At 39.6% G+C, this 16528-nt stretch overlaps 1 protein-coding gene across 8 annotated transcripts in view; it reads right to left on the reverse strand.

Annotated features, from left to right (window-relative positions):
- Positions 1-16528, reverse strand: part of NAV2 (neuron navigator 2) — a 479248-nt gene that overhangs the window by 274757 nt on the left and 187963 nt on the right. For 6 of the 8 annotated variants that reach the window (XM_056802030.1, XM_056802028.1, XM_016423455.2 and 3 more), the window contains exons 5-6: positions 12047-12317; positions 7890-7958 (exon numbers count right to left, since the gene is read on the reverse strand). In XM_056802030.1, the coding sequence (XP_056658008.1) occupies positions 7890-7958; positions 12047-12317 (340 nt within the window). The remainder of the gene's footprint in view (positions 1-7889; positions 7959-12046; positions 12318-16528) is intronic. The other 2 variants (XM_001368048.4, XM_056802027.1) reach the window with 1 other exon arrangement.

Consider the following 16528-nt stretch of genomic DNA (forward strand, 5'->3'; position numbering starts at 1 on the left):
ATTTGAATTCAAGATGACCCAGGTCTAGCACTTTATTTAGCCCTATCTATCTACCCCCAAACCCAGGGAAGCAAACTGTCTTTCCCATTTTTAAAAAATGGAAAACCTCCTTCTATTTTTACACCACCTGCCCTCAAATCTAAATTGATCTCTCTGCAATTTCTACCCTCTGATCTATACTTTGTCCTCACTTCAAACAGGACAAATTTAATCCCTCCATCCACACAATAGTTATTCAAAATTTTAAAGACTTCTGTCTTGTACCCACAAGTCTTCTCTTCTTTTCTATCAATTCTCTCAATTGCTCTTTATATGGGCTCATCTCTAGTTCCTATACCATCTTGATTCATTTTGCTTTTTCTCTTTGTTGTATATTGTCAACTAATTTCTAATCATGTAGGTGGATACATTAAGAAATATGGAACCGTAAAAAGATGTGGATGTCAAACTCTTGCCTTAGTCATTAGAGGAGTTGCTTAATTCATATGGCAATGCAGAAATTGAGAAATCATTGTAATATATATTCAACAGTCAGAATTACTAAACACATATACTTAAACACCTGAAATGAAAAGAGATGGGCTACTCTGGAAACACAAGGATAAATAAGTATTTACTTTCAATACCTTATCAATAACTTTCTTAGAGATTTTACATTGATATCCATCTCCTCGGACTATGAATGGTTAAATAGGCACATCTCTTCCAGGACTATTATTTATTTGTTTAAAGACAATCATTCACTTTTCTTTTAAATATGTATCTCGGTTCTTGGTATGGTAAATTGTTTGACTGGAAATCTAATCACTGGAATTTTTCTATCTCTTCTCCATATCTTCTTTGAGGATGCTGGAGTCTCACTAATAAAGTTAAAAACTAGTCACATTTACATAACCTTCCCAATTGCCCTGGCTTCAGTGTCATCTTAACTCCACCATCTTACTTACTCCACATATCAATTAGCTAAATCATGTCCTTTCCACATTTTAAAGCATCTCACATATAATTCTCCTTCTCCACTCACACAATTACTACCTTAGTTCATCCCCTCATTACCTCAATTATCATAAGAACCTTCTGCTTAGTCTCACTGCCTCAAGTTTTGCCCCTCTTTAAACCATTCTCTTCTCAGTCACCAAAATAATTTGCCTAAAGAGTATGTTTGAGCATATCATGACCATTTTCGACTCCGGTAGCTAACTATTACCTGCAAGATCAAATATAAAATGCTCGGTGTGTCATTCAATGCTTTTCATAACCTGGCTCTTCCTTCTTAATTCTTTATTGCCCTCCACACACTCTCGAATCGTGCTCCAAAAGTCTACATACTATTTTTCATAGAGGACTGTACGTCTCCCATCTCCAGGTCTTTACCCTTTGTGTCCTCCATGCCTGGAATATACTATCTCCTCAACTCCATCTCTTGGTTTCCCTAGTTTCCTTCAGGGCTGTGCTCAAATTTGATCTTCTACAAGAGGTGTATTCCAACTCCCCCAGATGTTAGGAGATCCCCCTCCAAGACTGACTCCCATTGCCTCTGTATGGATCTTGTATGTTTCTAGTCATTACATGTACGCTGCTGCCCCCATTGTAGAATGTGAGCTTCCTGAGGGCAGGGAGTGTTTTTGTCTTTCTTTGTATTCCCAGCACTTAAGAGAAGTGTCTGGCACCTAGTAAACACTCAACAAATGCTTTGATTGATTTTTGATTGCATATTTTTCATCTCACTGTCAGCAGCCGTAAGAAATAGTCACAAGGGATGCTATTAGTATTTTACAGTTGAGAAAACGAAGGTATTGGGAAGTTAAATGACTTGCTCTTGGTCACCCAGCTATGGTCGAAGGCAAGAAGTAAAGCCAGGCCACTCTTTTCACTGCAGTATTCAGCCTGTATAAGCCAATATTTTGCTCTGGGAGTTTAATGGCTGGTTGTTTCCAATAATTAGAGTTTTGCAGAGCTGAGTTTATATGCTGCAGACATCCCAGCCTCCTTTCATTAGATCAAGTGATCATTCTGAATGTTCAACTTTCAGAGCATGTAACCATCTCTTTCTATGTAAATCGCTGAACACCAGGCAAAGCTGACCACTGTCAGAGAGCATTATGTGTTTCCATATACATGTGCAGCCTCCCTCTTGAAACATCCCCTTGTTGGTGGAGCAGGAAAGATGGCTTTGGAGCAAAGAGAGAATCTGAGCTGCTTGGGAGGGGCCATCAAATGTCTCTTGCTAAGGCTCCTCAGCAATTCTATGATGAATGGCCCGGATGAGGAATGGAGGGAGCAGCTCTTTCCAAAAAGTGGCAACAAAAGCTCAAGACTCTATTGCCTCCCACAGCAAAGAATGTTTGCCTCAATTAGGGGTGTCTTTTTATCACTCTTTGGAAAGCCAATTGCTGTCACAAAGGCAATTCCAAGGAGGGTACAAGGTGTTAGGGGCAAGTGGGGAGGAGATTTTCAGAGGGATATTAGTTTCAAGGGAACTCTAAGAAGGAATAGCATGATTAGCAAAGTTCTGCTGCAGGCTCTCACAATTGAGGAGCTGGATCTCAGAATCATGCTGCTTTTTGTTTCATAGAGTTATAAAAATGACTCCAAAAATCCACCATCTGTGTTAACAAGAACAGCATTTCCATAGTGCTTACTATATATATAGACACTGTGCTAAGTATTTTGCATTCATTTGATCCTCACAATAACCCTGTGTAATAAGTAATAATAAGGGATTATATATTGATTGGTAATTGATAACTAACAGATCACCTGGGAGGTCGGTGCTATAATATTCCCATTTTATAGATGAGGAAACTGAGGCAGATAAGCTTAACTGACTTTCCCATGGTCACACAGAGAGCAGGCAAATTAGTTTGGATTTGAATTCAGGTCTTGGCTCCAGGATCAGTGCTCTTATCTACTGTGCCATGCAATTGAATCAGATTACTTTCATTGCAGCATCCTTGGCACTGGTTCTTAGCTGAATATCTTAATTTGAGGGGAGGTGCCAAACATGGATGCATACCGAACCAGTGAAAACTCATTGAATTTTGGGGGTAGCTTTGCTTAACCTCTGTCAGTTTGGGAGGGGGCTTTTATGATCAGCTCAGGGGCATGCTGGCTTACTCCAGGATGGCATGGAGCAGTGAATTACACATCCCTACCTTCCCACTATGCCTGGCAAAGGGAAGGATTAGAGGACCCAAAGGGATAAAGAAGAGGAGAGGAACACTTTTATTCCAGGTGACTTATCTTGAGCAAGGAGCAAACCTCAAGAATGACTGGGATGTAGGGTTCAGGCACTGGCAGTGACAGAGAGCCATTGGTTTACCTAAGTCACAGTACAGGCATGAGCTGGATAGTTAAGTTTAAGTTACTACTTTATAAATCAACTACACTGCATCAGCTACATTGACCTTGGAGTTCAGATTCTTACTAGCTGTATGATCCTGGTCAACTCATTGAACCCTTCTCAGGCCCACTTTGTTCTTCTATAAAATAGGGCTAATGAGGGGGAAGCTGGGTAGTTCAGTGGATTGAGAGCCAGGCCCAGAGACAGGAGGTCCTAGGTTCAAATCTGGCCTCAGACACTTCCCAGTTGTGTGACCCTGGGGTCACTTGACTCCCATTGCCTAGCCCTTCCCACGCTTCAGATGGAAGGTAAGGGCTTAAAAAAAAAGTAGGGCCAATGATAGTTTCTTTGGGGAACTAGGTGGTGAAGGAAACAGAGCTCTAGATCTGGAATCAGGAAGACCCAAATTCGAAAGTGACCCTAGGCAAATCACTTCACCCTTTTGGCCTTAGTTTCCTCATCTGTAAAATGGAGCTAGGAAAGGAAATAGCAAACCACTCCAGTGTCTTTGCCAAGAAAACCCCAAATGAGGTCATGACGAGTTGGACACGAGAGAAATAAATGAGGGAGCAATAAGTCTTTCCATTATTTACATGACAAGGTTCTGCTGAGGATGAAATGAGGTCATGTGGCATAAAATGCTTTATAAATCTTACAGGGGGTTATCAGCATCATTATCAACCTGGCTAGCATCATCATGACTGCTTGAGATTTGTTCAGGTAACAACAGGCAGGAGGAAGCACTAGAGAGAGGAAGTGGCAAGCAAGGATTATCACAAATGGGGAGCAGCAGGTCAGCCTCTGCCTCACGGAGGGTCAGAAGAGGGGAGGGAAGATCAGGTCAAGAAGTCTAGAGTAGGATAGGCAGGCAAGATACGCTTCAGCGGAGCTAGAGATAGCATGAAGAAACAGTCTATGAGAGAAGTCACTTTGGCCAGCTTCTTCCTTTTGAGTGGGGTGTTGCATGCTGCCTGAGCAGCTGAGAAGGAACCTAGATGGCCATAGCCGCATCCCTTGGATGGAATTCTCTGCAGGAGGAATCTAAACTAGCATTTACCTTGAGGATAGTCTATAGGTACAGACTGGCAGACTGTAAGCTTTATGAGGGCAGAGGCAGCTTTTTGATGTTTTATCCCAAGTTCCAGAAAGAGCCACCCAAAGCATTTTCTAAAGGAATGCTTGTAGATGGATCTTAGAGATCCTCTCATTACAAGATCCCTCAGAGTGGATGGGAGTTAATCTCAGGGGGATAGATATTCACATCTGGGGGAATTGGGAAAGGCTTCTCGTAGAAGATAAAATTTGAGAAGAGTCTTAGGAAGTTAGGGAAAACCAAAAGATGGATTTTAGGGGACAAAACATTCCAGGCATGGGGGACACTAAGTGTAAAGGTTCAGAGTCCTGTTTGCAAATGAGAATTGAGGGGGGTAGCTAGGTAGCTCAGTAGATCGAGAGCCAGGACCAAAGGTCCTGGGTTCAAATTTGGATCCAGAGACTTTTTGACTGTGTAACCCTGGGCAGATCACGTAATACCCATTGCCTAGCCCTTACCACTCCTTACCATTCCTTGGAACAAGTACATAATATCGATTCTAAAATGGAAGGTAAGGTTTTTTTTTTAATGAAATTTGAAGTCCAAAGCAATTAAGGCATTTGTCTAAGGTGCTATAGGCAGTATATAAAAGAGCTGGGATTTAAATCCAGATGATCTACCCAATGCTCTTACTGCATTAAGAGTGGGGAGAGAACACAGTCATTAATCTTATGGATAGGGTAAACAATGGTTGAAAGGCAGAGGGCTGTCCAGGTGTTAAGGATGCTACCTTGTTCTCCAAGTATACGTTGGTGCCTTAATATCTCATTTAGAGACAAAGCTGAGTTCACCAAGTCTGAGGTGAGTTCTATATCAATTCCTAGCCTGTTCAGGCTAGTTTCCCAGGTCCTTTCACCTATCCACACATAGACATAGGAGTGGGGCTTCTGAATCAAACATTTAGAACAGAACATGTCTCTTTCCCAAGGCAATCGCCACAACAACCACAGTCAGAAATTCTGAAAGGGTTAAACTCTTAAAACAATGCAGGTGAGGAACTCTCTGGGTTACAGTCAGGCTTATTCTTCACTACTGTAATGGTGCAAAGTATTTCTGATGGAAGAACATCTCTCAGAAAAGTGGGCAGAATCAGATCGCCCTCACTGGTGCTGGTTCTTATAATCTAGGCTAATTGCTTTCAACCTGAGGGTAGGACTCAAATTATGAGATTCTGGCATGTGATTTCCCTACTTGTACTCTCTTGGTTCCAACATGGTTAACTGCCAGTTCTGCTGATTTTACTTCATGGCAGACACAATTCTCATCAAGTGCATGGAGATGCTGTCTAGCAGTCTAATGTCTGGGTATAAGCTCAAGGAGTTATTTTCCTGTTGTCAGCAATTGTTATTATTTTTTGGTACAAGAAACAAATTATCCTTGCTCTACAGACCTTAATTAAGCATTGCTGCCACATTTCAAAAAATAGCATCCTCTTTTTTGGTGCATGAAAGGCATTTCTGCTAACGCCTCGACTGAGAGCAATTGCTGCTTGTGCCATTATTATCTCTTCCTGCTCTGCCTTGATGTGACTGCCACGCTATCAGAACAGGTCCCACCAAAGGAGCAGCTGCTACAAGCATTTCCCTTTTTGCCGAGGAAAGGGAAGCAAATGGGAGGAAAAAAAAATAACTAGATGTTGCTCCTAGTAGGAGGCATGTCTGGACAACTCATTCTGACTTACAAGGATCTGTCTGCATTAGCAAGCAAAGACTTACGTAATGACTAGGCACATAGATGGGTGTTTTAAAGACCACCTGTTGCTTTTTTAGTTAAGTATAAGGGAAGTGACTTAATAGAAAAGGAAAAAAAAGATCATCTGTTAAAAGTTACAAATGATTTCTTCAATCTGCACAGAGTGGAGAAAATTCTATAAAACTGTTACTTATTGCATGCAACCTGCAGGCGCTACTGCTTTCTCTCTTGCCCAACATGCTTGTAAGATTTTTTTTTCTCCCACTACCACTTCAAAGGTTAAGGATAGGAAGAACCCAGCATAGAAAGGGCAGCAGCTTGCGTGCATATGCTTGGAAACTTGCAGGAGGTCTAGCAGAGAAGTCCTCTCTCCAAATATCATTCTCATCTAAATTCCACATTACCATCGCATCTCCCTTTTTGCATGTTGGATTTGCAGGATTGTATTGCCATCCCTTTCAATTTCTTTCCTTAAGATGCTCATGAGACTGCAAGTCTGGCTAAAACAGCTCAGCTCATGAAAGAGAATGGGGTGCCAGAGAATGCCTTCACAAGACGTCTAGAACATACCAACATTCTAGGGAAATGCGTATTCTTTCTGTCTTTTCTTTGGTTAGCATAAGTCATTTGCAAAAGGAGCAGCTACCATCATTGGTACTATCATGCCAGAATCCTCCTGATGTGTTTTAGTCTTTTCTGGACACTGCTGCACAGGAATGTTCTGGTTTGTTCTTCAAAGAATATTTATCATCCACCCATATCGTACTGTAAGGGTTCCCTGACTAGCCAACACGTGAGCATCTCCTCAACCTTTAGAATACCCAGAATCAAAGTTGTGTGTTCAGTTGGCATGAGGACTTTTAAAGAAGTCTCCCACTAGCAGCAAAAATAAGTCTAAACTGTCCCTTGGAATCCAAATTGGTTTTATGCCTATTTTAAAAAACAAACTTAAAAAAACCCACTCTAAACCCTCGAGGCACTCAAAGCTATAATGGGAATTTCAAAAGAAGATAAAACTCCAATCATAACAGAGAAAATTTTATAGTTAAGAATACTACATGGTACATTTGGAGTAAAAAGTTCATCAATTGGAGGGAAAACAAAGTACATAAAATAATCATTCAAATAACAGAAGACTAACTCAAACGAAGAAGGTATTAATAATGATTTGCGTGGCATTCCCAAATACCGTGAGAAAGCTGTTCCAGGACATGGTATGCAAGTCAAGCTAGAAGTCCATGAAAAAGCAGGAAATTGTGCCTATAATTGATCTGCAGGGAGATTAGACGTTCTTGGCTCTGATGCACCAGAGAAGAACGGGAACATAAAAGGAGACATGTATCTGCACTGAGATTTTATCTCATCTCACCAACTAGATCCATGTTTCAGGTCTTTATTGCCCCAGAGAAAATACCAACCACTTGGTAATCATTTCAACCATAGAAAACAAAGTGTCAAAGAGCTGAGCATGGTAGAAACAGAGTAAGGAAAGGGGGGAAAAGCTCACAAAATTAGAAGCCAAATTAAAATAAATATAACCAAAGCAACACACACACATACGACTTTTCAATACCTCCTATGCCTTCTGTGCCCGTTTTAGCAGCTGTCTCATTCTAGGTAATCAGGATCACCATCTTTTTTGTTAACCTGAATCCCAAACATGCAATTGGGGGGGAGGGATCCAGAAGGAAACTGGGCAAAAGCAGAGGGTAAAGGCAACTGGGTTAAACCATGCTTTGCGGAACAGGAAGAAACTCTAACCTAGAGATTTTTTTCTGACCCAGAGTGAACCGGATGAGTTTGCTTTGAGATGGGTCCCTGGATAGTGTACTGCACAAAAGGGAAAGAGAAAAAAAGTGGAAGAGATAAGTGAGTAGAGAGAAGATATGTTACCAAATAAGTCACAACTTCTAGAACAGCTATGATGGATGGAAATATCCCATTTCTAGTTTCCCCTCTTTACCTCAGAGATTCCAATTTAGAGATAAAAGGAACCTCACATGTCATGGAGTCCACCTTTTTTACTGATGATCAAGCAGAGATCTGGAGAAATAAAGTTCTCTTGCTCAAGTTCAAACAGAAAATAGACAAGGAACAAGATTCAACCCCAGACCCTCCAATTCCAAATCCATTGTTCTCTCCAATGTGCCATGGGACTACTAGGTCATTTGCATCTAACTTTACCCACCTGATCTATTTCCATTGAAATGACATAAAATTATCCAAGATTTTACAAGTAGCTAAACAGATTCTCATTTTTGCTTTGGAAACAATTTCTTGGTCTACCTTATTTTTCCTTGCCGAAATATATGTATTTGTATATGTATATATGTATATGTAAAATATACACATTATAGGTATATTTTAAGTGTTTGTATTGTTGACCACTAATATTTTTGTGGGGTAAATTCTATTAAATTATTAAATGTATAAAATATAGAGACTTAAGATGTCTCTTTCATAGCTTTCATAGAGTATTTCGAATTAATGAATAGGATTTTTTGCTACTGAATAAGCCTCTAACTTCATAAGCTTACATAGCTAGCTGCTCTTCATTTTTACTCTGAAGTGTGAAAAGTCATTTAAAAAAGGAAAAGTTTTTTGTTTATATTTTTGGACTGCATCTGTGATTGCATCAGCATAGAAAGTCCTGGTGAGGCAATTTCCTCTACCAATGCAGGCTGGCGCCTTCTCTGCAACTTCTAATTTTGGGGAGGTGTCTGGGATAGTTAATGAGATTTGCTCAGGATCAAACAGTCTGTGTCAGAGATGGAACTGGAACACGGGTGCTCCTGATTCTCAGGCTGAAGCACGATTCAGTACTCATTGCTGTTTCCAAATGGAAAATATTTTTTGTCTGTCAAACTTGGTGAATAGTTCAAATGAATTTTGTCTACCAAAACCTGTGGATCAAGAAAGAGGAGGATTTGCTCATTTGTGATGACTATTACCTGAGCCTAGTTAAGAGACCAGATTTAAAATAACTTGAACTTTGCTTTGCCGGCTTTAAAATGATCAAAAACAATACCTTTAGCCTTTCCCAGAAGTAAGGAGTATTTAGGGATGTAAAAAAAAACAACTCAACAATTTGAGAAACTGAATATTTCTAAATCTGAATATGTGGCTGTGTGCAGATATAGCCAAAGAAGAGAATAAGCCTTGAAGATTAGTGCTTATGTTATAGACCGTAAAAACAAAAACAAAAAAAACTAACCCCCCCCCCGAAAAAAACCATGATGTCATAATCTAATTTATGAAGTGACATATGGTTTCAAAAAGAAAACAAAATGAGCAGACCACTACAAAGGCCCACATGTATGGGTCATGCGAAGAGCTGGAATATGACAACATCTCATTTAGAGTGGTTAAGTGTGAAATATCATGCTTATGGTGTGAGGATCCAGTTGTGTTATTCTGATGGCTTTTCATAAAAGGTTCCCTCTTTCTCTCTCTTTGTACAATCCATGGGGAAAGCCATAAACTTATATAATGTGTTACCCTCTCCAAGGGATAGATGAGAATATAAATAACTTCAAACAACCTTTGAATAATTTCATAAAAGATATAGCTTTCGCTATGGACATGTAGAGAAAGAAGACTTATCCTCTATTTTTAGATTCTAGTCAGAGAAGCAAGTCATATCAGTGGCATTTCAGTGGCTCTGTTTTCAGAGAGGGAATATAGGATGGAGGAACTATAGCTTGTATCCAATATGGCAACTCTAATATTAATCATTATATGATTTGTTTTATATTCTAAGTCACAAGGAATCTGTTCCTTCCTTCCCCTCTCTCTTTTTCATTTTTTGTTGTTCAATTGCTTCAGTCATGTTTGACTTTTTGTGATCCCATTTGGGGTTTTGTTGGCAAAGATATTGGAGTGGTTGGCCATTTCCTCCTTCAGCTCATATTACAGATGAGGAAACTGAGGCAGAGCACAATGATTTGCCCAGGATCACATTGCTAATAAGTGTCTGAAGTTAGATTTGAATTCAAGGTCTCCTGACTCGTGGTCCTAGGCATATAGGTACTGGATTAGTGGTAGCCCTTCTAAGATACCCCATATTATGTGTTTGCTTGTGTGTGCTCCATATGCATGCATATGTACATATATTTAAATCTTTAAAATGTTTTCTATACATAACTATATGCATTTATATGTATAAAGCTATATAAACAAAAGTCTGTATATATATATATGGCATATTATATATACAATATAAATATATAATTATATAAGATATAACTAATAGAAGATAAATATATAACATTAAATATATACATACATATCATATATGAAATTATGTAATATACCATATAAATATTAACTATAATAAAAATACAAAATAGGTTTACATATGTAATTATAGATAGATAGATAGAAAGATAGATAGATAGATAGATAGATAGATAGATAGACAGATAGATAGATAGATAGAGATAGATAGATAGATAGATATATAGATCAAGGCAGAAATAAAGCCAGTAAAAATAATAATAGCACTTTATAAAATACTTTACACAAAATTCCTTAAGTGATCCTCACAAATCAAAGGAGAGAATAACCTAAAAAGAGACTTGCGTGATCATGGGCTTTAGGAAAAAGCACTGGATTTGGCTTCAGTGAGACCTGGATTCAAATTCTGACTTTGTCACTTACTACCTGTGTAAATCACTTTACCTCCTGGTCCTCTATTTCTTCTGTTAAATGAAGGAATTGGACTGGCTATAAATCCTAATAGCCCTGGAGAGAGGATGTATAGGCATTATCGTCCCCATTTCACAAATGGACAAACTGAGTTCAAGAGAAATTACCTCTCTTGACCAAGGTCGCATAGCTGGTAAATGGAAGAGACAATATTCCAATTCAGAATTTCTGATTCTATAATCTTGCCTGCTGCCTTCCCAAAGGAAAGCTTTTGTTTCTACCTACTGCTATACCTGAATAAATGTAAAAAGAGCAACCTAAGGGTAGATAGATGGCTCAGAGAGCCAGACCCAGAGATGGGAGTTTTGGGGTTCAATTCTGGAGTCAGACACATAAGTAATAGCTGTGAGCAAGTCACTTAACCCCATATGCCTAGTCCTTACAGCTTTTCTGACTTGGAACAGTATTAATATTAGTTCTATCTATCTATCTATCTATCTATCTATCTATCTATCTATCTATCTATCTATCTATCTATCTAATCTGTCTGCCTGTCCATCCATCCATCCATCTAACTATCTGTCTAATCTGTCTATCTATCTACTCATCTATCTCCATCCATCCATCCATCTATCCATCTATCTAATCTATCTCCCTGTCCATCCATCCATCCATCTATCTATCTATCTATCTATCTATCTATCTATCTATCTATCTATCTATCTATCTATCTATCTATCCATCTATCCAATCTATCTGCCTGTCTATCCATCCATCTATCTATCTATATCAATCATTATGAATATATAATTATATATTTCTATATAATATATGCATACATATATGATTATTTAATTTAATAATTAATATAAATAGATGTGTATATATTATTCTATATAATAATAACTATTAGAAATAGCATTAATTCTAAGATTGAAAGTAAGGATTTTTTTATTTCAAAAAGAGAAACCTAAGAGGTCTCTGAATTTTATTAAAAAGGCCATTTTACTACATGCTGGTAAGAATCTAATAAGCATAGAATTATAGCTGAACCAGCTAATTAATTCTGGCTGCTGGCACCCCTGGCCTATAAAGACAAGCCATCCCATCAGGCCCCAAAGGACTGGCTTGTTCTATTTCTTCATTGTAGCCTTTTCTCCCAGATGACTGGGAGCTGCTCTCCCTGAAGAATCTTAGAGGAAAGACATTCCACGATTAGACAGATGCTAGGCGATGAAGAGAACCATGATGCTTAGAAAAGGAAGCCCCACCTGGACTGCATTTCTGGCTGTGCTTTTGATTGCTGATGGGAAGCTGGTGGGTGCGGCTGGCACTGGGTTTGGGGGGTAACCGGCACCTGTTGCTGAGGCTGCTGTGCCCCGACCTGACACTGGTAGGGAGATGTTGCCAGCTGTGAAACCACTGCCGTGGGAGCTGGCTGAGATGAGTGATGCTGTTTCTGGGGCTGCTGTTGCTGTTGCTTGTATCTGGACAGGCTGAAAAAAAGGCCTAAAATGGCCTTCAGGTTTCCATTCCGGATTTCTGAAAGATAATAAAAGGCAGCTTGTCAGAAGGGCATCCTTCCCTGGGGCCCCATTCCACTCCCCTAGCCCAGACGGACTCTTTCAGTGCACACTTGGAATTGAATTCCTCGAGGATAAGGCAGACTTCCTGAAAACTTAACTGGTATCACAGCTGCTTAAAATTGAGCTTTAACCACAAAGAAATTATTTTCTTTCTCCTCTGTAGTGGATATATTAGTGATAAAAGGCAAGTTGCAACCTGGGACTGGCAGACTGTTACCAGACAGTTCCCTAAAAGAAGACAACAGAAACTCAGGCATCACAGAGCAAGATCATGCATGTGAATGAATGTGATGGAGCTAATATGTGACCACTGAGCCAACTCATTCATGTTTACATGGGTCCCCAAGTTTTTTTGGGGGGGTTATGGTTTCCCCTTCTTCTCTCCTCTCTTGACAAACCCTTCACTCTCTAAGAAGCAGCCTTGGCATGGAGGATAGAGAATACGTCTCAGTGAAAGGAAGACTTTTCATCAAGTCCCACCTCTGGCATATAAATTCTGGGCAACCCTAGATACCTAACTGTTAAGCATTCTAGGCAAATCCTCATGATCCTAAGTTACAGGGAAGGTCCCAGTCTCCATTGATAAGAGAGATTTTTCCATATGGGCATTCCCAATACCAATGAAATCACCTGTCCTATCCCTACCTCTATATACAGATAAAGGACAATACTGTAAAGAGAAGCAACATGGCGCCATTGATAGAGCAGTTGGGGCATAGTGCTTAAGAGCACTGGTCCCACAGTCAGGAAGACCTAAATTCAAACCCAGTCTCAGACATTTCCTAGTTCTGTGATGTTGGGCAAGTCATTTAACCTCTGATTGCCTGCTGAAATGATCCACTGGAGAAAGAAATGGCAAACCACTCTGGTATCCTTGCCAAGAAAGTCCCACTGATAGCTATGATCCAGGGGGTCAGGAAAAGTCAGACATGACTAAACAACTGAACAACAACAGAGTGCTGATGCAGGAAGACCTGGGTCCAAATTCCATGTCTAACACATGCCAACTATGACCCTGGATAAATCATTTCATGTCTCAGTGTCCTAGACATTTTCTCCAGACCATAAATTACAGCAAAAGTGCCAATCTTTCTTGGTACTGGGAGTTTCCTCCTCAAGTGTTCTCTGTAATGATGAAATCACAAGACAAGGGAGAGGAAGGGCAGCTAGGTGGCTCTGTGGACAGAGAACCAAGCTTGGAAATGGAAGATCCTGGGTTCAAATTCGATCTCAGATACTTCCTAGCTGTGTGCTACTGAACGAGTCACTTAACCCCAACTGCCTAGTCCTTACAGTATTTCTATCTTGGAACCAATATTTCATACTGGTTCTAAGACAGAAAGCAAGAGTTTAAAAAAAGATAAAGGAGGAGGAAGATGGGAGAAGATACTATGAAAGACCCAAAGAATCCAACTATTCTTTCTCTACTTTTGCCCAATACTCACCCATGTGCAGGTCTTCCTCATTTTAGAACATAGTTCTGGAGTTAGAAGAGAATTTAAGAGGCCATCTAATTCAATCTATTCTTTTTTTTTTTTTTTTTTACAAATGAGGAAACTGGGGCCTCTGGAGATAAAGTGAGCTCCTCAAATTCAGAAGTAGCAAGCATCTGAGGTAGAACCTGACCTCAAGTCCTATACAATCTGGACTGGGAGCTGCTACAGGAGTACTTGGTTTTGTGGGAACAATTCTCTTACGCCCAGTGCTTTCTCAGGATCTGACCTAAAACTGGTCTTTTAAAAAATATTTCTAAAAGAGGAACAAGAAAAGGGAAAACCAGAAAAATGGGGAAAAGAGTTTCTCGGTACAATGGATTTATTTTCAGATGATAACTCCCAACTCCCTCAAGCTGCTCATAACCAGAAACAGAACAGGAATAAAATATTTGTTAACAGACAGAGGCGATTGAAAGCATTTGATTTTTTATTCCTTAAGCAATTCCCTCTCAGTTAAAACCAGACATCTGAGAGACGAGTCTTGCACCTGACCCTGAAAAGCTAACTCACTGGGGCTAGGCCACCCAATAGGAGGAACAGACCAGGAATGGGGCTTTTACGGAGAAGGGGGGGCACCTTCCTTTTGGTTCCAACATAGTAGAAGCCTGCTGCCGGTGGGGTAGGGAAGGAAGGGAAGATAAACAAGCCCCCAAGAGAAAGACCATGAAGAAACCCATCCCCAGTCCTAGAGAACAAGGAACTAAGCCTTATGAGTATTTTTCCCCAGCTTCTCCCAGGGAGAAATGAGTGAGTGGAGTCCGGTGGAGGTGGCAATGGGAATAAATATATGAATGAACCCTTTTCAAGAACAGACCACATGTTTACAACAGGCTCCCCTGCTTGCTTTCTTATCCTGAGAGAATGGAGTGGCACTTTGCCATTGTACTCAAACCCTGATGTGATCTGCTGATTAAACCAGTCTGGATTACTTCCTTTGGCTGTTTCCTTTATTCCAACTCTCTAAAAGGTGTGGGAGGTTGGGGATTGGGGGCTGAAAAAGAAACAACACCAGAGTAAATTCCCTCCTGGAACACAGTTTAGTCACCTGAATGTCAATCCGCCCATCTTCCCCCTTCCCAGCCTTCATTATTGCTTCCACTAGGAATACACTATTTGGAATTTCCTGGAAAGGCAGTCACTACTGGCTAGATGTTCCAGTAGAGACTTCCAAATGCCATGAAAATTGAGACCTCAGCTGTGAGGACTGTACATATAATATCTTGACTTCTGGCCTTGAATCCAAGGACATGGGAAACAGATGAGTCTCCAGGACAACCTGGGAGCGGAAGAGCAGAGAATCAACCCCAAGGATTTGCTTCCTTCTCTCTTTGGAAGATTCAGATGTTCAGAAGGGAGAAACAGACAAGCAGCTAGAAAGATTGCTGAACGTGGTGTTCAAATCCTACCTTGGACACAAATTAGCTATGTGACCTTGTAAGTCACTTCATCTCTGCCTCAGTCTCCTCATCTGTAAAATGAGGATAATAATAATGTCTAATCCTCAGACTTCAAAAGATCAAATGAGATAATTATAAAGTACTTAGTACAGTGCCTCACACATATACTATATAAATGTTAGTTACTATCATTATAATTATTAGGGTTGTAATATTTATGACACTTTAAAATATGATTATATATTTTATATTCTAAATGCTAAAATATTCTATATTATAATGATATATTAAATAATATAATATTTATAAATATTTTACAAATATCATAAGTTCTAAATCAGGGCTAGCTATAATTATTATTAACCTGTACTTCCTCCTGAGTGGAGCCAGTCTTTCAAATTGGTGACAGGGAGCTTGGTGAATAGAGTGGGATTAGAACAGAGGGGTCAAACTGGTCCCCATTTGGCCCATACCAGATTATAATATAGCTGATCAATGACTAATAAAATAAATATAGATAATGTTAATTTGTGGTTTTCTTTTTTTTTCAGGATAAGAAGTCTATTTGTCTTTAATGCCTTCTGAATATATCACAATCATATATTATTTTCTACAAAATAAAAACTATCCTATTCCCTTGATCTCATAAGTGAGGAAGGGGCAATATAAATTTGCATCAGTTATATTCAGCTTATATATCCTTTCATTGTTTATCCATTTGTATAAAAAGAAGCTAAGTGGATAACTAGTTCCCTTCATTAGCTATTCTTTATCCTTAACACTAAATTTTTATCCTCTCACCCATCTCTGTCTTCTTTCTTTTTTTTTGTCATTAAGTTTTTTTTTTAATTTTTAAACATTATTTTATTTGGTCGTTTTCATACATTATTCACTGGAAACAAAGATCATTTTCTTTTCCTCCCCTCCCCCCCCCCCCCCACGCCTTTCCCTCTCCCATAGCCGACACACGATTCCACTGGTTATCACATGTGTTCTTGACTCGAACCCATTTCCCTGTTGTTGGTATTTGCATTAGAGTGTTCATTTAGAGTCTCTCCTCAGTCTTATCTCCTCCATCCCTGTAGTCAAGCAGCTGCTTTTCATCGGTGTTTTTACTCCCACAGTTTATCCTCTGCTTGTGGGTAGTGTTTTTTAGATCCCTGCAGATTGTTCAGGGACATTGCATTGATACTAATGGAGAAGTCAATCACCTTCGATTGTACCACAATGTATCAGTCTCTGTGTACAATGTTTTCCTGGTTCTGCTCCTCTCG

This window comes from Monodelphis domestica, chromosome 6, assembly GCF_027887165.1.
Source record: "Monodelphis domestica isolate mMonDom1 chromosome 6, mMonDom1.pri, whole genome shotgun sequence".
NCBI lineage: Eukaryota > Metazoa > Chordata > Mammalia > Didelphimorphia > Didelphidae > Monodelphis > Monodelphis domestica.